At 44.4% G+C, this 24,985-nt stretch overlaps 1 protein-coding gene across 1 annotated transcript in view; it reads right to left on the bottom strand.

Annotated features, from left to right (window-relative positions):
• The window catches only part of ptch2 (patched 2), a 28,311-nt gene extending 17,026 nt beyond the window's left edge, over positions 1-11,285 (bottom strand). Inside the window, exons 1-4 of the mRNA XM_030404070.1 lie at positions 10,675-11,285; positions 9,096-9,288; positions 241-430; positions 79-148 (exon numbers count right to left, since the gene is read on the bottom strand). Coding sequence (XP_030259930.1) covers positions 79-148; positions 241-430; positions 9,096-9,288; positions 10,675-10,821 — 600 coding nt within the window. The 5' untranslated portion in view covers positions 10,822-11,285. The remainder of the gene's footprint in view (positions 1-78; positions 149-240; positions 431-9,095; positions 9,289-10,674) is intronic.
• Between the last annotated feature and the right edge of the window lie 13,700 nt (positions 11,286-24,985).

Here is a 24,985-nt window from a genome sequence, read left to right as displayed (position 1 = left end):
GAAGCGGGATTAAACATCATAAATCAGGAAGAAACAGTAAGTAAAGAGCTAAGACAGTCTTTTTTTTGGTGAACTTACCCTTTCAATCATGACATTTTCTATAATAGGGACTCCTGATTTATAGCATATTTTGTTAAGATCCCAAGATCTGCAGGAGAAAAAAAAAACAATCGTGAGTGACTCATAATCATTTACAACATGGAAGCGCTTTCACATCACATCGTCTGCGGTCACACTCACTTTCCAAACAGCGACACCTGGACCTTGCTGGCGGACAGGGCGGCCTCCATGTGAACCAGCAAAGCCTCCTGGGTAAGAATATTGGTGCCCTCTTCTTTGGGGGTCTGGATGAGCATCTGTGAGGTAAATACTGACTCCTCTCCCTGCTTCTCCCTGGTGTAGTGAAGCTCTGTGCTGACACGACTGCCAGCTGGAAAACAAAGAACGTAACGGGTAAATAAATTGGCTCGATGGATAGATGGACTTCATATTTTTCATGCATTAGCGCAGAATCTCTACAAAGACGCGCGCGCACGGATGCGGCTCCTATAACAAAGTGTGTTATATATGCGCACGCACTTGCGCGCGGAACACACACATATATCGACCAACGCCCTTGGCCCTCGCCAGTGTTGGTTTTGAAGGCACTTCACACAAGCCAGCGTCTGGCCAAGAGAAATGAGTAATACAGCTTCTCATTGGCTCCCTCTGCGAAACAGATGTGCCCTGTTAGTTCGGAATAACCAGCCCTTCTGATGCCCCGCTAAAAAACCCTCTGCCACTCTTCTGGAGGCAGCAGATATATTGACAAAGGAAACATCACAAGTGAGAAGAGAAGAGAAGAGAAGAGAAGAGAAGAGAAGAGAAGAGAAGAGAAGAGAAGAGAAGAGAAGTCAAAGAACTTGGAGAATACAAGTAGATGAAGAGAGTAAATAGACTCATAAAGAGATAAATATGGATGTCAGTGGTGGTGGTGATGAACCAAGAAGAGATAGAAAGAGGATGAAGAAGGAAAGAAAAAAAACACAACAGAGAGAGAGGAGCTATGTTGTGCTGTGCGGTAGACTCCAGCCCCCTAATTACAGGAGGTTGCCCTGAAAAGAGTTTGCCAGCCGGGGGGATCTGTGCCTGTGCCAAGTGGACATGAAACATGCCGCGCTGGATCACAGAGGGCCCGTCTGCCCCTCTCGCTGTCCCACTACATGACAACCCCGGAGAGAGAAAGAGCGAGGGAGGGGAAGAGGAGGGGGAGAGGTTTTTTTGGAAAACAGGGGCTTCCTACCTCCTTCTTAATTCTAACTCTCGTCACTCTTTTACTCACTTGCCCTGGGCTCAATCCCGCCTGCATCTCTACCCTCTCATATTCTCAATACTCTCTCTCTCTCTCTCTTTTTCCCCCCCACGCTCTCTGCACCTCCCCCAGCCCCCGCGAGCAGGCTCCCATAATTGATGGCGAGAAAAAGAAAAAACAAACTATTCAGCCTACGCCGCGAAAGAAAAGTGTGAGATCAGGTTCGAAAAAACTCCTTGGGCCTCGGAGACACGGTCCAGCTCGAGGGATATAAGGTCAGCTCGTTTATTTGCAATCATGGGCGTCTGACTCAGTGCATCCCGAAGAGAGGAGGGAAAAAAAATAAAAAAGGGGGAAGACTTGTTGCACATCTGGTTCAACAAAATGTTTAAAGTCGGGAAGTTTTAATAAAGCTTTTATTCTGGGCGAACCACAACAATGACATGCAGGAGAATTTCCTTGGAAGCTAATTTTTTAAGCAGTCCTTGAAGTTCTTGCCGGTTCCTTCGAGTTTATTTGTCTTCCATTAAACCGTTTTTCACGGATCGCGCCTCGGTGTTAAAACCGTCACCGTTGCGTTTCCTTGGTGCGCGCTGATTTCCAATCTAAAAAAAAAAAAGAAAAAAAAAAAGGGGGCTACTACAAAATGGAACCCTTTCCGTTCGCGGGACCTCTTTGACATCTGTTAAACCTTTTTTGACATTTCGTATGTTAACCTCTGCAGTGTGGGGTTTTGATCCCAACAGGAACTGGGTGGCTCGGAGAGACTCTGGCTCTGTAATTACAGGCCTCCTGAAGTAAATTATAGCTATTTGTGTCTCGTTCCTCCCATCTGGACCACCCAGGCAGCCAGTCCTCTCTCTCTCTCCCTCTTTCTCGCCTTCTCTCCTCAACCCCTGGTCCGGCCCCAACCACCCAACTCCGAGCTTCTCGCAGCTACTCCGCTCTGCTTCTGCTGCGCTCACTTCACGGCTCGCTCCAGAAGGAACCTTTCTGTTCTTATCTGTCTTCCCCCCTCTCTCCTGGTTTCTCTCTCTTCTCCTTTTTCCTCCCTCTTTCTCCTTTTTCTTCTTCTTTCTCACTCTTTTTTCATTCCCCCCCCTACCCTCTCCCTGCACTCGGCCTGCGCTCCGCACAGCCTTAAAGAGACAGTTCCCCGGATATTTTCCCACCCTGGGAAGAAAAAAAAGTGCCTTTGAGCGTGGAAGTTTCTTGGGGGGAGGGGGGGTTCATCACCCAAGGCGGCTGGGTGATTTTTATTACAGGAACGATCGTATAACACGAAATTATGGAATAAAATGATAGATCAGAAACTCCCTGTGAATCGCAGCCACAGTTCTTTTAGCCGGATCTTTTTTTTTTTTTTTGCGAAACCCAACCACCATCTTGCAGTTTCGACTTTGTTGGGCGCAACATGTGATTTTATTTACTAGCTTAATCACTAAAAGCACTTTCACAACAGTTACGACATCGGGGGAGGTGAAAAGCTAATGAAAGATGTCATAACAAGCACTGACATGGTTTGATGGCAGTGGGCGTACAAACACAACGTTTGTACGAATGTGTGTGTACATGTGGCTCTGCGTGCGTGTGGGGGTGCGTACGCTGGTGTAAACACTGGGCCCTGTCTCCACCAACCTCAGTCATTTCCTCCCCACCTGACCCTTCCATCCACAAAAAGCCGAACACCCAGAATCCCCTAACCCGGTGAAATATGCGCGGCTTCTCACATCTGGCTTCTAGGATGGAGGCGAGGCCACATTTAAAGTGCTGTGTTTCAAATGTATTCCATTCTTTTCTACGCTATTCTATTCTATTCTTTTCTATTCTATTCTATCTTCGTGGCTTACAGGCCTAGTCCCAGTTCCAGGCCATGCCAGGTCAGACCAGGCCACCTTCAAAGTTCAGTGTGGTAGATTAGCTGGATTAGGGGGCCTCTGAAAGGCCCCACGCTGCTATGGAGGAAGAGCCAAGACGAAGAGGGTTGAAAGTGACATGTATGCTTTTACCTGCTACGCACACGGGAAGTGTCCTGGTTCACACAGCTTGACCACATGCCGAGAAACCAGCAGCTGATCTTCTAAGCAGTACCTCATTTAAAAAAAGATCGAATTAAGGGGAAAGGCGTTCCAATCAGCGTAGAGTGGCAACAGTATGCATACAAAAAAAAAAGGACAGAAAGCTACTCTTTGGCTGCCATCTTCTATTCATCATTCACTCTCACCCTCATCTTTTTGCACCGATAAAGGTCCTTTATTTCTTTAGATTTTCAGCTAAAGAGCCAAATGAGAAACTCATTCTCTCAGCCGCCTGGCACCCAGCATCACACACACACACACACACAAAAAAAGCCTCTTGGTCCTTTTGTCACAAGTGGACCCACCAGAATCACGACTATGCCCAACTTTGGGTCCTGAGCCCGGCCCGGCCCTGCCCTATGGCATTCCCTAGCCAGGGCACCGCCTAAAGCGGGCTGCCCCCCAGCAGATGGGCCATTCCTCCATACAATCCTTCAGTACAGCAGCTCCAGACTGAATGCACACCCTTTTGTCATTCAACCCTTCAATTTCTTTCAGATGTTTCCCAACAAACAGCGGAATAAAATAAAGAGGGTTTTTTTTTTTTTTTTTTTTCACAACAAAAGCAAATGGACCAAAAACTTTCCCAGCCTGTAAAACAATGCAGGAGTTGGCGGTGGGAGGGTGAGGCTGGGGGCAAGAAAAGAGAAGCTGGCACTTTGGTATCTTACCTATAGAAATACAGTGTGTGCGTGCGTGTGTGTGTGTGTCTGTGTGTGTTTTTTTTGTCTTCACACGTACGCTTGTATCTGTTCATTAATCGTCGGAGACAGTCGTGTTATTCTACAAGGAAAAAAGTCCCTAATTAACGTGCGAACATAAGAAAACAAAATGAAGCGTTTTAAAGCGTTTGAAGGAGCGGCTGCTGTCACCGTGAAAAAAAAAAAAAAACAACACAAAAAAAACAACCACCCTGAGATCACGCCTTCAAAAACAGCATAAAACAGTGAAAACAACATGAAAAATCAGTTTCACTTACATTCTATTCAGATGTGCCAGTGGTGTTAGCCACCACACATAAATTTCCGCCAGGGTTGGCATTTAGGCACTTTCTATTTCCATATGTATAGGCTTGCCTCTGCTAATTATGCTAATCATGGGCAGAGTTGGCCACTGTGAAAAATAGTCACATTAGACACTCCACTGACCGCTAATACTGCTTAATGTGTGGTTGAAACATACATTCATCCCTGCCTGAAAGGCAAAATTTTTCCACGTTGCTGGTCTCATTCAGACAAGAAATGAATTTATTGAGCCCGAGAACCATTTCTTTTTTCCCTCCCAAGTACCAAGAAAATGTTCAGTCCCTCTCCGTCCCCTCTCTCCTTTTTACTTTTTTTTATACTTTCGCGGTGTAAAGACGGAGGCAAATGGTGCAAACTCTGAGGTGACTGGTGCCGCTTTATTTGCACGCCGACCAAAGACAAAGGTTGCTCTTCAGCCGGGTAAGAAAGGGTGCCACGCTATATTGATTGAGTTTTCATTATCCTGTTTTCATTCGCATTGCGGCTTTTCTCCCCCATAAAGCATTCAGCGTTGCAGAGACTGACAGTCCAGTGCCCTTTATTATAAGAGCTTTTGGCACCAAAATAACAGCTTTAAGTGTGGATTGTGATGCTGGATATCTAGTCCAGATGATGCACAGTTTTGTTTTGAAAGTCCTGCTTAAATCAGGTAGGGCGCAGTGTGTGCTATGGAAGCAAAAGCCATGTGTCTGTCATATGCACATGTATCCATAGCTGCTCAATCTGTGTTTATTTGTTGGGGGGTGGTCCCGGTCCTGTTAGAGAGTGTGTGTGTGTGTGTGTGTTGCTTGGGTTTTGGGGGGGCGGGAGGGAGACTTGGATTGAAGGATGGCGGGAAGAGGGGGGGTGAAATAAACATTTAGAAGTGACCCAGGTTGACTCTGGTCTTGTTTGTTCTCTCTACCAGTGAGGTCCTGGGCCCTGAGCGCTGGGAGTTTATTTATCTAGCTGGGGCACCACCGCGCACTATTCACCTCCAATAATGCCTCATAGAGCTCCCTTTCTCTGTCTGAACTGGGGCGCTGTGTGCGCTCCGATGAATTATAGCATTTACCTGCTGTGCCGCTCTGAGGTTTGTTTAGAGAAACTCGCTCCAAACACTCGAATGCCCACGTGTGCGTTCGCTCATTTGCGCAAAAACGCAGACGTCTTTTAATCAGTCTGCTTCCTGTCCTCTTCGTATCTGCCAAAAAAGCTGGCAGTGTCTGGGCCCACCGCTAGCCGGCTAAGCTAAACCAGTCTCTATGCATTCATGCTACATATGTGAACTGCGTATGGTCTCTGCCTCCCCCTTTCCTATCCTCTTTCTACACGGCCTCTTTATGGGACATGTGGTGCGCCTGCTATCCGGATAGGCCCTGTCTCACTGCACTCATATTTGGACAGCTTGAGTCTGTGTACATGTCTGTCATGCCTCACCCAAACTCTGCCAAGAAGGATGAGTTTAGTTAATGTAAGAGTAAACACCACCACTCGTAACATGGAGGCCATTTCTTCCCCTCGTTCTCCCCAACCCCGAAACAACAAGCTTTTCAAGTGGAAAGCAGACGACTCAGAACAATTATTCCAAACACATTCCGAGCGAGAAACCACACCGACCCTCTCACGGTCCTTTATGGCGAGGGAAAGACGTATACGAGAGTGTCTCACACTTATCATGTTTGTTCAAGTGAGGCAGGCAAAAACACAGGGCGAAAAAAAAAAAAAAAAAAGTGTCAGCGAGCCATAAACCTTCAGCCCTGTTCCTGCCACAACCCTTCCCCCCCCCCTCCAAAGTCTCCTCTCATCCCTCTCTTCTTCCTGCACCCCTTTTTTTACGATCTCTCTCTTTTCTGTTTGTGGACAATACAGACTGGGTCACACGTTGCTGGGCTCACACCGGCTCTCACACTCTCAAAGGTGGGCAAGTGCAAAAGTTAAAAAAATATATCGTGTGACTCCGACACTTTTAGACGATACCCGCTGCTGGAGACGTCTTCACGCGCACACATTTTCCGGAAAACAAGCTATTTTTTGATACGGCATGGAAATTACAGCTTGCAAAAGCGAGACCTGGTAGCTTCAGGTATTTTGTTGGTTGATGCGCGTCTCAGGTTCTCTCAGTGACCGAGCAGTAAGCCACAAAATAGTCCTAAATCTCCTTGTCAGACTAAACACCCCGATACCAGCACAGGTGTGAGCACTGAGATTAACCCTTCTACTGTCTTGCTGCGTGTCCTCCTCACACAGGCACAAGAATCTTGAAAAAAAATCTTGAAAAATAAAGCATCCCCACTTGGGAAACCACTTCACTGATCTCCCTACTCTGTCCTCCACTGTCTCCTCTCTCCAGACAGACTCCACTGTGGCTGCGCTCTGCTTCACAGTGTTTTGGTGCCGTAGGAGGGAGGAAGCAATTAAAAAAGCCCTGGTGGCCCTGACTTCACAGAGCAGGCAGACAGACAGGTAGAAATATAAACAGACGTACACAAAGCGCAGGGCAGGCAGACAGACGGGCACGCAGTCAGGAAACCCAGGCGGGGCGGACAGACGGCCACGGCGAGGGCTGCGCGCACACACACCAAAGGTGGCAAAGATGACAAGCGCGTGTGTGTCTGTGGATGTGTGTGTGTGTGTGTGTGTGTGTTTGTGGATGTGTGGGACGTGCGGGGGCTGCCTCCAGCGTGAATATATGATGGGAAGCATATGCCCCCTCACACACGGCTCACACCCTGTTGGCGGTGTTAACACATACGGTGTCGATTCACAGCTAGTTTATTTCTGAGCAAATTAGGACGCGGGTGCGAGCGCTCCGTTTGTGCTGCAGTGCGGACAAGCTGTTGCGGGAGATTGATTGCAAAGTTTTAAAAACAAGTCATTTAGGGAACTTTATATGAAATCAGATGTAATTTTTTTTTTTTTTCTTTTCAGAGAGCATATCATTCCTCCCTCTTCTGGCTTATGTACAATGGTGCATGTGTGTGTGTGCAACAGAGAGAGAGAGACAGAGGGAGAACTAACCTCTCCTTGTTACCAAACCACTTTACTCTCCATTGAGGCCCTAGCAGCTTTGTCAATGGGCTATTGGTGGAAACAAGGCAGGCAGAAACTTTAGAAACATGGCCACGGCCTCTTAAAGGCACAGCATTCCTTTTCAGCGGCCCCTCCACCACCACCCCCCTCAACACCCAACCTCGACTCTCTCAGTCCCGCAGCAAAACAACTGGCACACAAACATCTAAACATCTCCTTTAAGAGATGGATCTGCCAATTAGCTCAAGAGGTAATCCTGAAGCTTTACACTAACCAGAGTGAAAGAAAGAAAGAACAAAAAAAAGAGGAGGTAGTGGAAACTCTTGCCCGCTTTTGTAGCCTTCTGCGACCTCCAGCGACCAATTTAAAGAGATTCTGTGTGCGTGCGTGTGTTTTTTTGTGTGTGTGTGTGTTTTTTTTAAATAATTGCGCTTGATACAGGAGCTTATTTAAATTCCTGTGCAAGTGAAGCACACAGCCGTCCCCAGCGATGCTTCTCCTGACACCGGCGGCGTGCGATTCGGGGCCCTCCTGTGGGAGCCGCATGTCTCCCCCCCCCCCCACCCCTCCGTCCTCTGGTGACATGGTGGGCTTAAAAAACCCCATAGAGTCTGTTTATATTCACCAACTGCTGTAGCGCTTTTAGAGCGTGCAAAACAGGTGGGTAAACTTCAGCTGCATTCACTTATATTTTCTCTTCTTGTGAGGAGGCGAGGAGGGAGGGAGGGAGGGAGGGAGGAGGTGGGGGGTTTAAGGGAGGTGGTGCCTGCTTGCCTGCCTGCCTGCTTGCCTCTTGTTGAATGGAATCCAAGAATAGTTAGGGACCACACAGGGAGCCGAGGGGGGGAGGGGTCAGAGCCCTCAAAGATGGCTAACCATTCACACAGTCCATCTGCTGCGGGGATCAGCCCCGGCACTGAAAGCCTGGGGGTTTAAAAGGAATTTGGCCGGTGTGAAAAACCAAATAAAGCTGCCTCTGCTCCCTGAAAAATGTACAGATAACCTAAAAATGTAAAAATGCACAGAAGAACAACAAACAAACCAAAAAAAAAAACAGGAGAGGAAAACAAAAAAAAGGGGGGGTCGCAGTCACGCTTCTTTGGAACGAGCACGAAGATAGCGAGCGCCTGTCTGACGAGAGGAGCCTGGAGATAGTGCTGCGATGCAGCGGTGCCAGATGTGTTTGGGTTTCTCAGGTAAACTGTAACTCATTAAGACGTGCACAGACCTGAGCGGACGACACCGAAGCTCGCACAATGCATCGCAACAGGAAATACACAGGAAACACTTTATCTGCGAGTATCTTTTTATCCAAACACAAGAGAGAAATCAGCCCCAGCAAGACTGTTTCCCCCTGTCAGGATTGGAGCCGGACGAGCAGTCGGTCAGTGAACACCTCGTGCCCTCCTGTGGCACTGAGATGACACTAACACGGCCACCCTGCATCTTCCCACCAGCCACTATAGTCATTCGAAACTGATGTGGGGGGGGGAAATGTGGAGGCCTGTCAGCTGATTATTCGTAGCAAAATCAGCGAATCCGGCCCTGAACGTCAGGCTGAACTCACAGATTGAACGCTCACCTGTGTGGTAAGCGGTGTTTGTGTTTGTGTGTGAAGTGAAGCAGCCCCAGAGTCTGGGCTCAAGTGCCGCTGCCTCTGAAGAGTTCGACAAGATATCTTGGACTCACCTTCCACCCAGAGCTTCTCGATGTCCGTTTCGATGGCTGCGACCCGGAGTCCCACAGACAGGGCCCCGAACACTAAGAGTCCGATAAAGAGGACTTTCCCACAGTGCCTCTGGATGTGGCAGCCCAGAGAGAACAGGAGGGCCTGGAACCTCGCCCGGATCCACAGAGGACATTTCTGACCTACCGCCTTACCCTGGATTTTTTTGAAGCAGGAAGGGGAGGGCGAGAAAAAAAAAAAGGACAGAAGTGTTATTACTACATCACCACAGGTAGGGCTCATGTCCCGCGTTCTCTGTCTGCGGAGACGCCGGACGACACATGCATCTGCTGGACTCAAAGAAAGGTGCTAACTCAGCGGCTGCAGATTTGACACCCTACCCAGAGCGTGCTGTCAAGATTCCTGCTAAAACGTCTGAGTTCCCCCACATTCGACATGATTTGGTCGGAAACAGTTGTGGCAATGATCTGTACTGATGTTGAGCTTTAAGAGGAAGAGGGAGCTTTCGAGTAGTTTAAGAAACAAGAGCGTAAAAACAAAACTGTTAATCCATCACAGTAGGAGTGAAAATTCAGATTATAGCTGCAGATCATGATGGATGAATCTGGTCTCCGGTGCACTGTTATCACCATATATCTCTCTATCGAACACAAGTTAACTGTTTTTGCCACTGTCTGGGGAAGAGCGAGGCTTCCTCATCACGTTTTAATAACAGAAACTAACATACACTAACAGAATGAGTCACTGGCTGTCTACAATATGCAGATCTCATCCCCGAATGTCAGAATCTCAGACGTCACACTGCTGCACAAGACATTTGCACTGGTGTTGTGGTTTCTCTCAGCAGTGCTGAAACACGTCCAAGCATCCGGGCGGTCCAAAGATGCTTTGTCAGATCAAACTCAATCAGTGAATTCCTTTACAGGACCCACCACATTTCCAAACAGACCCCGGGCCAGTGCGCTCTCTCTCTCCGCTGCCTGCACAAAGCCAAAAAACACGCACAGCACAACACAACACAACACAACACAACACAAGCCGAGGATATGGGAACAAACCCTCCGCACACACACACACACGCACACACGCACGCACACACACTCCTAGCTCGCTGGCTTTAACAACAACAACACACACACACACACACACAAGAAGGAAAAGAAAATGAATGAAGAGTGCGGTGTGGTGTCCATTCAAACAAACAGCGAAGTTTACACGCTGCCAAAATATGAAATCGCGTGAAAGCTCCAGACTTCTGTCATGTAAACACGAAGTGTTAACGCTTCTGTCCTAACTGTTCACCTCATGACATTTACTACATTATTTCTCTTGTCACGAAAAGCTTCCGATTACGCTTCCTGCTCCCATCAGGGAGCTCTGGAGGTCCCCGGACCCCGGTCAGGGGAGCCGCCGCTGCTTCAGTCTTACATTCCCACATGCGCCCCTCAACCCCACGATCAGACCACCGCTAAACCAACAAGACGACTTTCTTTTTTTAAAATCTGTTTCATTCACTTTGAATGGAAGCTGCCCCCTTTTCACAGTAGAAATCCGCACTAAACGTCGGTAGCAGTGTATCACCTTTGAGATCTGTTTAAGTGCGAAAGCAGCGTGGCAGTAGCTGGGTCTCCGGAGTAGGTCTGGGTTCGCAGGCGGCTGGGAGCGCGTATAACTCGGGGGTAAATCTCCATAGACGCCGGCCCCTGGGACCCCGCGATCCGAGGCCATAGTCCGAAGAGGGGGAACGGGGCGAAGCGGCAGTGAAATCGGTGCGAGTTCAGAAAAAGCGACGATAATCCAACATAGAAGAGGAGCGCATCCAGCAGCGCCGGCGACAAGTCAGATGGAGGTTTTCTAGTCTTCCATGGAGCCAAACAAGTCTCGAAACTCCATCCCAACATTATGCGCCGAAATCCTTATAGATCCTTCAGTCTTCATTCGTCCCGATAGTTCATGAAACGACGTCGTAGTAGTAGTTGTAGTAGTAGTAGTAGTAGTAGTAGTAGTGGGAGCCTATGTCTGAGCCGTCCGTGTCAAGTCTAACTCCGATCCCGTAGCGGTAACATTTGGAGAAGTTCGCCTCTCGGCAAATCCTGAAAAGGGAGGTTTGATGGAAAAGTGCTCCGGCTCCCATTGGCCAAGGAAGAGGCAAATTACTTTGCAAACATCGCCTATTATTAGCTGCTAAGCAACAGCTCACCAAAGTGGAGAGAGAGGGGGACCACCCAGGCTGCTGCTGCCTGGGCTGGAGGGGAGGGGAGGAGGAGGAGGAGGAGGGAGGGAGGGAGGGAGGAGGAGGAGGGAGAGAGGAACTCTTTCAATAAACTCTGCACAGCCGCGCACACGCACCGTGCGCGCACGCTCACGCACACAGCTTGCTGCCTTTGCCCGCCTCACTTGCTCTCTGAACATTATTCCCAGAGGCCTGGCCCCTCCAGTTTGTAAGGAGCAATCGCACATGCCATCTATTGATATCACAGCGGCAAGCACGCACACAATTTTCAGCTTTTTTTTTTTTTCTTTTTCCTTTTTTTTTTCTGTATCATCAGTGACAGAAAAAAATGTTTTTTTTTGTTAGTTTTTTTTTCTTTTAAAGACAGAATGCACACATGTGATTCTTCTTCTTCTTCTTACTTTTTCCCCCTCCTCTTCCTTTTCTTTCAACACTTTTCATATCACTTGAGGGCATCTCATGTTCGTTTTTTTTTTTTTTTCTCGGAGCCTCACATTTGTTACAGAACGCCCCTAAAAAAGACCTCTGGAGTCGGTGCTTGTGAGTGCAGTTAGGCAGCTGTGGGGAGACTTTAGCACCAACAGCTGTAACCTCAACTCCTGTGGCCTTCTATAAGTAGGTTGATGGGCCTTCTTACACCCCAGAAAATATGACCTCTCATCCTTGTAAAGCCCCCCCCCCCAGAAAAAGATCGTAGAATTATTCCTGCTCATGCATCTTTTTTCTCATCCGCGCCTCAGAGCCGCACACCGGTTCAGCGTGGCACCCTTATCTCTCTCGCCGTGGAGGCTTATTCTGGAAAGTTTCCACGTCTTGCCATGCATGATTTCATGAGCTTAGTAAGAACGAGTGGAAGACAGAAAGAAAGAAAGAAAGAAGTTAGGGGTGCCTTGGTGCCCCCATTGGCCCCACTCATGACAGCATGGGGGTGAAGAACAAACACCTCATCACTTTACTAAACACCTACCTGTGCTGCAGCGCAGGACATTTGTCAGGTTGCTGGTGCTAATTTGAGGCCCTCTGTGGCGACTGTAAAACAATTTGAAGCCGGGGTAAAGCAATTTGAATATAGGTGTCGGTGCTATAAGCTCAATCTGTTTGTGACAGCAGGTTCAATGGATGTCACAGCGCGCCATTATCACTGTTTACATGGCATGGAGACAAAAGATGTGTGGGTATGTTGCTATCGTAGGAGAAGAGGGGGTGTATCTATGTGACGATACGTTGTGTCATTTTTTCTTCGTTTACTGTCACAAAAAGAAAGAAAACTATTGTGTGAGTAACAATAACTATCAGAGTGATAGTAAGAAAGATGGCTAAAATGCACAGTTCATTTTTTTGCTCTTAGTGTCTGAAGTGTACCTGAAATAGTTTCAGTAAGTAGGTCTATAGCAGATAATGTCCCAACTGTTTCTCCAGCTCATCATCTGTTCAATAAAATGTCTCAAAAAAAGGCAGAAAAGGTTCCCAGAGATCAATGTGACTCCTTCAAATCTCCTGTTTTGTTGGACTCAGCAGACCAAAATCCAAGAATATTCCAAATGTTTGTGTATATTTTGTCTCACTTAGTAACTTTATGCACTTATGTAAGAAACTTCTAGACATCTTTGTTTGGTACATTTTCACTTTACATGGTATTAGTCAGTTTTCGAAGTTATCATCATCTCCTGTTTGGGATATTTTCGAATCACTTTGGGATCTCCAGTCCTCCGACAAGCTTATTTTTTAATCATTTTAAAACAAGTCCCCATCTACTTCAATTGTTTAGGAGAATGCTGCTGCGACGCTGTTTTGCTGTGAAGCTCCAGAAATGTTCCGTGGACTACGAATCTTCACCCGACTTTCCTTCGACACGAGGGTGAGGCGATAATGACTGAAGTTCCATCTTTCTGGGCGGACTTTTCCTTTAAGTGTGACGTCTGAATAGTCCTTCCACCACAGAGGATCAATACAATATCAAAATTGTTAGCTCTAAATTGTTCTGTTTGCGTTTGCTTCAAGAGTATGATTTATTTCACTGAAATCAAGGTCAAGTCACCACTTATTGTAAAATAGTCCAACCTTTTGGACAAATTAGGTTTATAAGATGAATTAAAAGGCTCCCTCGATGTCAAGAATTGGTGGAACTTTCTTTGATCATGATCCTTGTTGAACCTTTTATTTCAGATCTTCATCTCCTTCGGTGTTCCTTCGCTGAATGAATAATTCTGGCTATTTGGTTACAGGATTCAGTTAAAGATGCAGTTTTGGGAAGAGATAAAGGAAGAGTGCGTCCTCATATCTCTTGTTACATCTTGACAAAACAGGATGCCTCCACTCTTTTGACCTGAAATGTTGGATCACACATCCCGTCGTTAACTTCTCATTTACCTCTGCAGAAGTCAAATGACACGCCAACACGTACACTTATCGTCCATCTTTTCAAAGCAGAGATGACTACACGCTCTTATGACCGGCTCATGATTCTACCGTGCCACTGTCCGGCCTGTTTTTCCGCTTTGCTGGAACTGGGTATGGTCTGCCTGGACTGGGTTGGGTCGGGCTGAGTGGTAGAGGGAAACAGGCAGCTGGAAATGGGAGCTAATGTGGAATGTGAAGAATTGGGTTGTGTGGTAGGGGGCCCCTTCAAGCCTAACAAACTCAGGGAGGTCCGAGGCCTGGTCTGGAGGCCTTGGATAAATAAACCATCCGAGATGACCATGCGCTGTGCAGATATCTGCCATCACACTGCCCCAGCCTCCAAACACAAACCGCCCAGGCACTGTCTCCCTCTCTCCCATGTCCTGTGCCCCACATGTCCCCCCCCCTCCCTCCCTCCATCCATCCGTCCATCCAATCCATCCATCCATCCATCCATCCATCCCGTCCTCTCTTTATCTCCTCTACTCGTCCTTTAATTTCTCATTTTCATCTCAACACCTTCGTCTTTCCCCTCTGTTTCTCCACTTGCTTGCTCCACTCCAGCTCTTCCTCCTCCCTCCCTCCCTCCCTCCCCCCCCCCTCCGTCCTATCTCCATTCCTCCTTTTCATGTCTCCCCAGTGACTCCATCCATCCATCCGTTCATCCGTGCATGCATGGATGGCCGTCCGTCCGGGAGTTCTGTCTGCGCTATAGGCAGAGCTACGGAACCGCTCTGGCACTCAGCCGTCGCGCAACAGCCGAGACGCCCAGGGTTCAGGCCCGCAAAGTTTATTTATCGAGGAGAGAGGCTGTGAGACTGCTCACGACTGCATTTTCTTCCTCTGCTCTCACAAAGGATAAGTGAAAGTGGATGAGTGAATAGAGTACAAAGATACAGCATATGTGCAACGTTTATTTTGTTAACACTATAAATAATTTCGGCTCTTTAGAAGTCGTTATAAAGAACTTATTGATGCCTTAACGTGCACGACTGCTTTCTAAAACTGCCAGGCCATTTACTTTCACTTACGTTTACTCAAGTTAAACTCAATAACCTTCTAATTACCACCTCCTGATTGTTCGTAAGGAAGCATGACACATGACCAACTTAATATATACTAGTAGTCTGACACGTTGACGGTTATTAGCAAGACCTCACTGTAGAATGGGCAACATATTCGGAGTTAGAAAAGTCAAGTTATTTATAATGAACTAAAACACATAAATAAACACTTGAACGTTTGTGTTTTGTTATGTTAGAGTAGCGTGAAGTGTTATGATTATGCCTTTTCTTGTGTTACAACCGCCCTATAAGGCCCACCCTGAGCAGAGCATGTTAAGATCTTAGTTCCGACCCAATCACCGAAAACGTTTAGATGAATAATGTTGGCGATGTGTGTTTCTGAAAAACACAAATATGTTGCAACTTTATATTTCTCTTACATTCCATTTTCATATGAATGTTGTGACGACTGGTGCTCATGGTCTGGTTGGGTCGAGGTGCAAAAAACAACTGGTCGGAAAAGATCCCATTTTGACTTAAAGCAAAAAGCAACCTGGCTTTTTTTGTGAATGTACCCGAGTCCAACCTTCGTGTAAAAGCATAATTAGGACGAAAGAGGCACTTTTAAGATTTACCATATTTTCGTTTTCGGGTCAAACTCATTTTCAATGGGAGCGCTACGGGCACTTTCACGATAGGATCAAAATCGCTATTTTCAAAAGACTAAGGAGGCTCGACACAACATGAAACCTTGACTGTAGTATCACCAGAGTCTCTACACATGAACACGAGCATTGAGAACATTGTTTGTGTACACAGAGTTTACTCAAAAGAGAGTTTTTGAACAATTCACCTTAGCAGTTGCTTGTTCCGCTAGCCGCTGTCCTGCCAGCTGAGAAGTGTTGATCTCCGAGTGCGACGTAACCTACCTGCCGATATGTCATACAAATGTGACCGTATCTTTGGTTTGCAGGAAGCATTAGCTGACAACATTTTATCCTGGCATCTGGGCTCCTATATTCATGTACAGCAACATCGTCACCCATCAAGAAGAAGTACTCATGATGCTACAGAGCGGAAACTCAGCCTGTGGTCATGCAGAATAAGACATTAATAGGTGCTTTATGATGACTAATAAAGAGCCAGCGTGCTTCTAACATACGCGCTAATAATAAGCAACTCGTACAAGTTCTAGTTTTACTGGAACAACAGTCATTATGAGATATGTAATTCCAATAAACAGTGCTGTGTATCTGGGGAACATTTATAGGGTTACACGAGGAACAAAAACCTTGAGCTCGTTGGAGGCAAAACGAAGAATTTTGTGCGAAGAGGATCCTCCCGGGAGAGTAAGAGTAACAGCCTGATACTGTTAAGAACGTTAACTCAGTGAAGGATGAACAGTTTGTTCGAGAGCTACAAGAAATATGTTTGACAGGAAATTAGGGGAAAGCGATCAATTACATGAATTAAGACGCCAAATGAGTAACGCAGCTGATCAGAAACAGAACAACTGGAAGCAAGGGATGTCTGTAGCACGTGTCCAAGTTCCCTCATGTAAAAGGAGAAATCGAACTTTTACTATTAAAGAAGAACGTTACATCACACGGGGTTCTCGTTTAAAGGCTTCTTTGTGTCTCAGCGAACTGATCGACAAGACAGGAGGGATGATATGTTTAGAGCACAAAGCTTTAACGCTATTACGTAAAGGATAAAAGCTTCATCCCTTCTGATTCTCTTCCCAAAAATCTGGAGAAAAAGTTGTAGATAAATGATTTTTGACACAGGTCTGGAATTAAGATAAAGACCATATTCAAACTTAACAGTCACTGTGCAGTCTGAAGGCGACTGAGGTGGTAGAATGATCATTTCTTTTCACCCTCTCATTACACCCCGGGTATACTTATCTATGTGTGAGGGCAAATTACTATAAATCCATTATGCAAAAACCACTTTAAAGCGTCAAACATCACATAGACTGAGCTCTTAAAAAAGACTGAGATGTAACAAAAAAAAATAAAAAAAAATCCCCTGTAAAACACACACACAAACAGGGAACAAATCACAAACACATTTTGGGTAAAGTCTTATCCAAATCAACAAATCATTTTCACGATAACCGAGCAGAACATTTGGCTATGATCCGGCTGACTACACAGATAAGGCTGTTTGAAAATGGGAGAAAATATGCACCAAATGAACCGAAAAACCTTTTTGCACTTTTTTTTTTTTCGGCCATAAAACATTTTTTTCATACTGGATGTCTGATTTTAAAGTTCACAGAGTCACTTCCATAGAGTTGGGAAAACCCGTAAGACGTTTTTCAACTTTACAAGTCTATAATTACATTATGTTTCTCAGACATCAGTGAAAAAGCCAGAAAAAATGAAAAAAAAAAAGAAAAAGAAAAAGAAAAGTTGCCTGGTAGCAGAGAGACACTTTGTGCATTGAGCACCTCTGTCAGTCTCCGAGTCGGAGCTGCCACCCACAGTCTCGCACAAGATTAATTATGATAATGCATTTCTTTAGCCCTTTGTCATCGTAATGAATGGTTGCCTTTCTGGGGGAAAAACACACAAAACACGGAGAGAGACAGAGAAACACACTTTTCTTTAAGTCTTTGTTTGTGTGGTTGTAACAGAGGTATTGTCAGACGCTGCTAGCAGGTGGTAACGCAAACTCAGACCTGTAGCTTTAAAAGAAAACCTCGCAGCTATGTGTGTGTGTGTGAGAGAGAGAGAGTATATGTGAGCAAACATTGCTTCAGTGGTATAATCTCCGGCACTATTGTGATCTGTTACAAACGATGAAGCTCCAGTGCAAACAGAACCTACAGCTGTCCTCACCGATATTTGTCTGATTTATAGTCTTGTTACAAAATCACAGAGAAAGTGATATTTCAAAAGGTTTTTAGAACATTTTTTAACTTAATGCAAGCAAGGCTAACACCTCGTAACAAACATCATTAACAAATGTTTAATTTGTAGTTTACCTTACTTAATAGTTATTTCACTGTTAAGAAACTATTTAACGCTTTATAAACCAGTTGTTAAGCAATATTTTATTGTAAAGTTGATGTTTCTAACACTCTGTAGGTGCTTAATAGATACAGTGTCGTCCATCTATAAACATTATTTGGGAAAATGGTTTATAAAGCAGTTTATTGTTTGTTAAACGGTGAAATAACCATCAAGTTTAGTTTAATCGACCATACATTTACCATTTATCAACAATGCTTATTATGAAGTGTCATCCATAAGTCTTATTTCAATCTTATTTTTGAGCCAAAATGTTATTTTCAGTGACAGAAATTGTAATTTTTATTGAAGAACTTTTGTTGGAAAGTAGGATAATAAGCATATTATTTTTACTCACACGGGAATTTTCTTCAACCAGTTTTAAAGGAGCACTGTGTAGTTTTATGTAGCCGAATTCTTATATTGACGGTATTAAAGATGTAATACTATGAACTTAGAACTATTTATTTTCCCATAACTGAATAAACAAGCTATTCTCAGAGGATAATAAGGTCCGATAGAAGGTGGCGGGGTCCGCCAAAAATAAACAAAGTAAATCAGTATGAAACTGTGTTGTCCCTCGAGGTCCGTTTGTTTATTCAGCTCGTTCAGTCAACGAAGAGCGTTTGTTTACTCAGTGTGTTTCGGCATAAAAAGAAAATCAGTCAATGAAGATCTTTTCTCAGAAGCTCTTCCCGAAAACTACATAGTGCACCTTTAATGTCTCGTGCATTCACAATACTAACCCTCTTACAATCAAACGCTATTTAGGCTCATTAGTTCAGCTCAGTGCAGTGTTGGACGACATTAGCTGTTTTCCTTAAATCACATGGAAATAAAATAAAAAAATAAAAAACAGAAAATTACACCAATATTAACCAACAAGTTGTCGGCTGAAGCTTTACCTCATGTTACCTGCCCTTCTCACATATCATATCAACAGCTCATATTTTAGTTGTCTATAGACGAACAAACAACAGTTAATGGAAATATAAACTAAGGTCATTAAATGCGGCGTAAAACTGAACAAAATAAAGTGATTTTTAGTGTGTGTGATTGTAGTGTGAGACAAGTAAGCATAATTGTGCCAGAAAAAAAAGTTTATTTTAATGATTTGGAATGGCCAATGTGTTTGCAGTTACAGCTGTCGATGTTATAAACACTCGGCCTAATAAGATTAGAGAGAAGAGGTCACCCGAGGGTGTAAAGCGGGTCACTCGCTCGCTTCTTCCTGTGATTTTATAGTGAAAGCAATTTAAAGACGTGATCCCAATCAGCCACCCAGTCAATGTTTAGTTAATTAGCTGGGGGCCTCCACGGTGACAGACAGGGATATCTGGCTCAGTTTGTGTGTGTGTGTGTGTGTGTGTGTGTAAGGCATGTCACTGCGGTTGTTATCCCACACACACTCTTTGTTGGCCGAGCAACATAAGCAACTGTTGTATCTCTAAAGCTGGTAAAAAAAGGAGTGTTTGTGTGTGTATGTATTCATATGTTTAAGTTAGAGATGGGGTGGTGTTTGGTGTGTGTGTTTGGGAGGAGTAGGAGGGTGGAGGTGGTGGTGGGGGGTGGCATCTTGAAAGGTAGTGTGTGTGTGTGTGTGTGTGTGTGTGTGGAAAAAAAAAAGAGGGAGGGAGGAAATTCATTTGTGGCCGGAGAACACAGAAGACAAATTGAGGAAGTGTTGTGCTAATGTGTAGGGGTCAGCAGCAAACACACACAGGTTTCTGACTGACTGCCACTTGGGTGGCCTGCCCTGCTCTCTCTCTCTCATGCTCTCTCTTCTGCTCACCCACGATCAGCCCTCAAGCCATGAAGCCACCCAGCTACTCAGCCACCCCCCCTCCAGCCCACCACCACCACCCCAAACCATGAGCTCAGACTCCACCCCACCTCTCTGTGCATCTGTGTATGTCAATGTATCGCACATTTGACTCCACCATCCATCTCGACCCATCTGTCTTGGACTAAAAGGCCGGTTATTTAATATTTCCCCCCCTGAAGGTTCAGCGGGAGCTAAAGTGAGACATCACGTATTCACAGAGGATGTCTCGGACACGAGCGCGTGCGAGGGCGCTCAACATATTTTAGCCCTTAAAATGTTCTTTTCTAGTTTTGTTCCTTAGCTGTAAGATTGTTAAAACCACTGTAAAAAGTAGCCAAAATTCAAACTTGAGTAAAAGTAACAGTATTTTGTTAAAAATGATAAAAATCGTCCACTACCTGCCTGGAACTGTTTATATGGATTGAGTAGACCTGCATGTGTAATATATTAGCTGATATGTGTTGCCGATTTGTATATTTGTGTTTCCGTGGTGTAATCTCAAAGTCGAGGGTCATCCTTGATGATCTCCCAGAGAAAGTTTGAATGAAAAATGTAAAAAAGTGAAAGTCACCCATACAAAAAGTCTTCGAGTATCTGAAATCAGAAGTACACAGGTATCAAAAGTCATTTTCTGGCAATAAATGCACATAAATCTCATTAATTATAGTAAATTATACTTATATCTAAATGTATATACTTAACTTGGCACAAACGTTTGTTCTTTTAATCAGAGTACAGATTAAATGCTATTTTAGCAATCATGTAGCATGCAAGCTGCAAAGTAACTAGCAACTGATTTTATCAAGTAAATGCTGAGGAGTAGAAAGTACAATATTTGCCTTTAAAAAAGAGTTAAAAGTATAAAGTGGCAGAAAAAAGTGGCAGCAAATGAAACACAACATATTCTGTATACCATTTATTGATTGACGAACCATCCGTTGAAGCTGTAAGATGTTTTCAACCCCAAAGTATTGTGCATCATTTTATACACAGCCAAGGGAAATTCCAACAAGATATAGTTGGTGTGTTTGGAACCTCTGAGGCCTCCGTTAAAACCTTAAACTAACCTCTGTTGGTTATGGTGGCATTTGTAATGACTGACCCACCGCTGCGCCGCCACTAAAGGGGTTAATGTTTGTTGTATTCGACTGGAACAAGGAAAAAACACCAGCCAAACTATTTGGTTGCACATTTTCTTCTTCCTAACCTTCATTGTTTGGTTGTTTCTGAGCCCACATCTCACTTCATAAATCAAACTGGAGGAGGGTCGAACACTCTCAGACTTTATCTCGCTCCGTCTAGATAACCCACAGACTTTACTTTGGACAGTTTGTATTTGCAACTTCTTCCTCAGAAGAAAGTAGTTCCAAGAAAAGCTATCGCCAGTCGCACAGTTGGATCTTTGGGTTATTTAGAGCAACTGGAACACCGTCTCGTGAAAAATGCGTATTCTTTCATGGGATTCTTGCAATACTTTGTCCATCACACACCAAATTCAATTTGCCTGTGAGGTGAATATGAAAGAAAATCCTGTGGCCCATAAAACAAAATTCTTCATGGCAAGACAACGCTTGTTGTAAGTGGGATAACATGTTTTTTGTGATTTGGGAAAACAGATCCTCGAAACAGCTGTATTTGATTTAGAGAACTGTGTTTTGGAGATACATGTGAGACACAAAAGTCAAGATAACATGTCCAAAAGGGTCATATAATGCATTTATCTTGACTAAAAGCTTAAAATGATGACAACCGTTTGAATTTTTCCCAGCCCGCTTTGGGTCCCTTCCCGGAATCTGAAAAAAAAGAAAAAAAACTTTGATGTGAACTAGCCCTTTTTAATCTCAGGACTTCTGCCGACTCCTACAACATCAGTGTGCTAAAAAAGTGATCTCTTCATCACCCGTAGAAAAGAACACGCGACACATTTCACAGGAACACGCGCTGCAGATGAGACGAAGCACGAGAGAAACAGATTTTAAGGCTCCCGGGTTCATAAAAGAAGCCACTTCCACTCACTGGAGATGTTGCAGGGGCATCTTCGTTTACTCCCATGCTAGATTTCGCCCTTGTTAAAACAAATGGGCTGCCAGTTAAAACGGATAACTGATGATAATCTGTGCATGAGAATGTTTTATTTAACAGATGACTTCTCATCTCTCTGGTGTTCGATTGGATTTGTTTGGGACGCATAATTAGATGAAAATCTTCTGAGGAGATGTCAAAGAATTTCCACGCAGAGCCACAGGACAGACAGCCTGATATATGATCCGTGGCCCCCCGACATCTGATCTCCAGATCTGCAGAGCAAACACGCACAATCGTGTACGCATGTGTGCACACGAGAGCACGCACGCACCCGCTCACTCAAAAGGGGGGGGTGTGAGGCAGCGTTGGTTAGTTTGTGCGACCGAGGACTTAACAATGGTCACACACAGGTAAGTCTGCACATGTGTGAGCAGCAAACACGTGTGTGTGTGTGCGTGTGTGTGCTCGGAAGACGGGGCTCAGCCATGGTGGCGTTTGTATTGAGGGGACTCTGGGGTCGCTGTGTAAATACACAAACCTCTACCCAAACACACCCGGCTGCCAGATCTCATCATGTGGTTGAAGAGAGAGGTCAGAGTGTGAGACCGCTGAAAAGGTTAACACAGCCAGGACAAAGAGCGCCAGACTTAACTGCGGTTTTTCATGATTTTTTTTTTTTTTTTAGCTCAAAACTCAGGTGACAAATGTCGTCTTTCACCCGCCCATCTTCGCACTCTTGGTGTCTGAGGAAAGTGGCGACAGCAGGTTGCAAATTTACACAAAAAAGACTGTCTTTTTCGTGGTTAAAGTTTGTAATTCAGAAAAGAGTAACTTTAAAAAAAAAAACATCTTCAAATGTAGTTGACGTACAGGAAATCCCAGGTAAGTGAGAGAGTAGAAAAACAACCACAGGAAGTCTTAACAATCGTGATTTTCAGAATCTGTCTGAATCATCTGTTAAACTAAAGAATGCAACGGGGGGATGAACGCAGGTAGGAGACAAAGGCCATGGAAAAGTACTGAACTATGGAGTATTTCCATCTGTGAGCCGAAGCCACATCTACAGTAAACACACTGGGAGGACAGTCCTGTGGCGGGGCCCGAGTGGCCATATAAAGAACACTTTGTTTCTGTAGCAGTTCATCTTTTCAGCCCAGGACCCACATTTATGGAATGTATTCTTGTTAAAAAAGGAAACCAGTCAAATTAAAGTGCCACTCCGTGTTTTTTGCATTCCATCGCACAGTTTAAAGCTGAAACCCGTTATGATTTCTGAAAGCCGCCTTGTGTTGTGGGCTCGCACCTGATCCGGTCAACAGCGGAAACAATGGAGTCAAAAGAAGTAGACTCCAAAGTTGATGGCTTTTTATACTTTGCTTACACAGCTGGACTTACAGACTATCAGCTATATCTCAATACATACCACGAGCTAATCACCGCTGTATGTTTAAACTGTAATATAAATAATAAATGATGTAAATAAATGTAGGTCACCGCTAATTAAACTTCATAAAGAGGAAAAAAAAAACATCTTTCTTATGATTTTTTTCTTTTGTTTTTCAGGATCTCTGAATGTGGTGAACTGTCTCACCAACACACAATCTAAATTTTTCCAGCTGCGAGTGGCTTTTTCATTGTGCTTTGCATTGTGGGAAAACAGCGTCCACCAACAACACTTCAGGAGAGGAGTCGGCTTTGAGTTGACTTCGTTTTGCTCCTTTTCCATGTGTAAATGATAAACTAAAAACCTGCTTAGACAGGTGAAATTGAAACCTGAGGTATCCTGATTTTTATTGGCGGAAAGTAACTATGTACATTTAGTCACGACTGTTCTTCAATACAGTTTTAAAGTACTTGTACTTCACTTGAGTACTTCCATTTTCTGCTACTCTCTTCTTTGACTCCACTAGAATTCAGAGGCAGATCATTTTACATGTTTAATGTTTTAAGACAAACTGCAATTTTACTTTCTGTGTTAAATCAGATCATGACCTTTCTAACCACGTAGTGCTATATCTAAACATGACCCACATAAATAAATACATAAATAGATAAAAACAGATATCGTAATGCAAGATTGCATATTTTGGCCTAAAGCGGTGACTAATAAGATGTCACCGAACATTTTACTCCTACGTTCAGTATCAACACTTGGTAACTCTTTATAACATCCTTCATTGACAAATAATACATTTACAGTCCATCTATAGTCAAAAGTTATTAAATCAACAAGAAATGAAATGCTTTATTAACAATTTATCAAGCAATTGTAAAGATTTATGAACACCAGCTGCAACCTATCAAATGGTTACCCAAAAAATGTTGATATAGATCATCTACACTATTTATTAATCATTTACAAAGCTGGTTAAACATCAGTTGCAACTTTACATTTAACAATTGCTTCATTGTTGTATATAAATATTCTTTCTATGAGACCAGACTGAAAAAAATTCTTCCAGTTGTGCAGCTACCCAATAAAACCCCAATGACATCAGACTTGAGTTATAATCTCAGACTTCAGAAAAGCTGCTCTGGAGCCACAGACGACATAACGCAACTGTTTCACACGCCGAGTACCGCACAAGTAAACCAATCGTGATGTGACAAATCAAGACAACGGCCCACAAAAGAAGAAAAACTGGAGTGCATCCTAACTTTCTAACCATTTTTGTAAATAAGAATACTCCACTTAAAAGGCTTGTTTTCTGCAAAGTTTGGAAAGTTACAAATTTCTGCTGTTTATGAGAACATGACTCAGTGTATATCCGGCATTAGCGCAATTTTAATGCGGTATACGGTCCGTAAATATAAATGGTGTCTAATGCAGATGGAAGCTACATTAGTTATCATTGGTTTCTTAAGGACCATCTAACTGACTGACAATCCCGTGGAGAGGGACAACGGAGATGGAGGACAGAATGACATCATAATCTCTTTCTCTCTCACACACACACACACACACACACACACACACACAAACACACACACACACACACACACATCACATAATCAGGCCACATGAGACAGTCTATATGACTCCTGCAAGGCCGCAGACACAATAGGAAACAGAGGACGGTAAATCACACACACACACACACACACACACACACACACACACACACACACGAAGCACCCCCACAGACATCCCTGTCCTCATCCTCTTCCTTCGTGACTAAGGAACTTCAAAACCTGTAATTTCAGAAATGCTCTGCCGGAGGAATGCAATAAATCTTGTGACGGCAAAGGGAGCAGAGAGAGAAAAAAAAAGAGAGAGAGAGAGAGAGAGAAAAGTGTCAGCCGCGAGTCAGTTTCCTCCTCCTGCTGCGTTCGTGTGAGTGTGTGCGTGAGGGAGGGGCGTCGGTGTTAACTGATACAGGATCAAGCT

The sequence above is a fragment of the Sparus aurata genome, chromosome 21 (assembly GCF_900880675.1).
Source record: "Sparus aurata chromosome 21, fSpaAur1.1, whole genome shotgun sequence".
In the NCBI taxonomy this organism is placed as follows: domain Eukaryota; kingdom Metazoa; phylum Chordata; class Actinopteri; order Spariformes; family Sparidae; genus Sparus; species Sparus aurata.
Note: the sequence above shows the minus strand (reverse complement) of the source record. Positions and strands in the feature narration are given on the sequence as shown.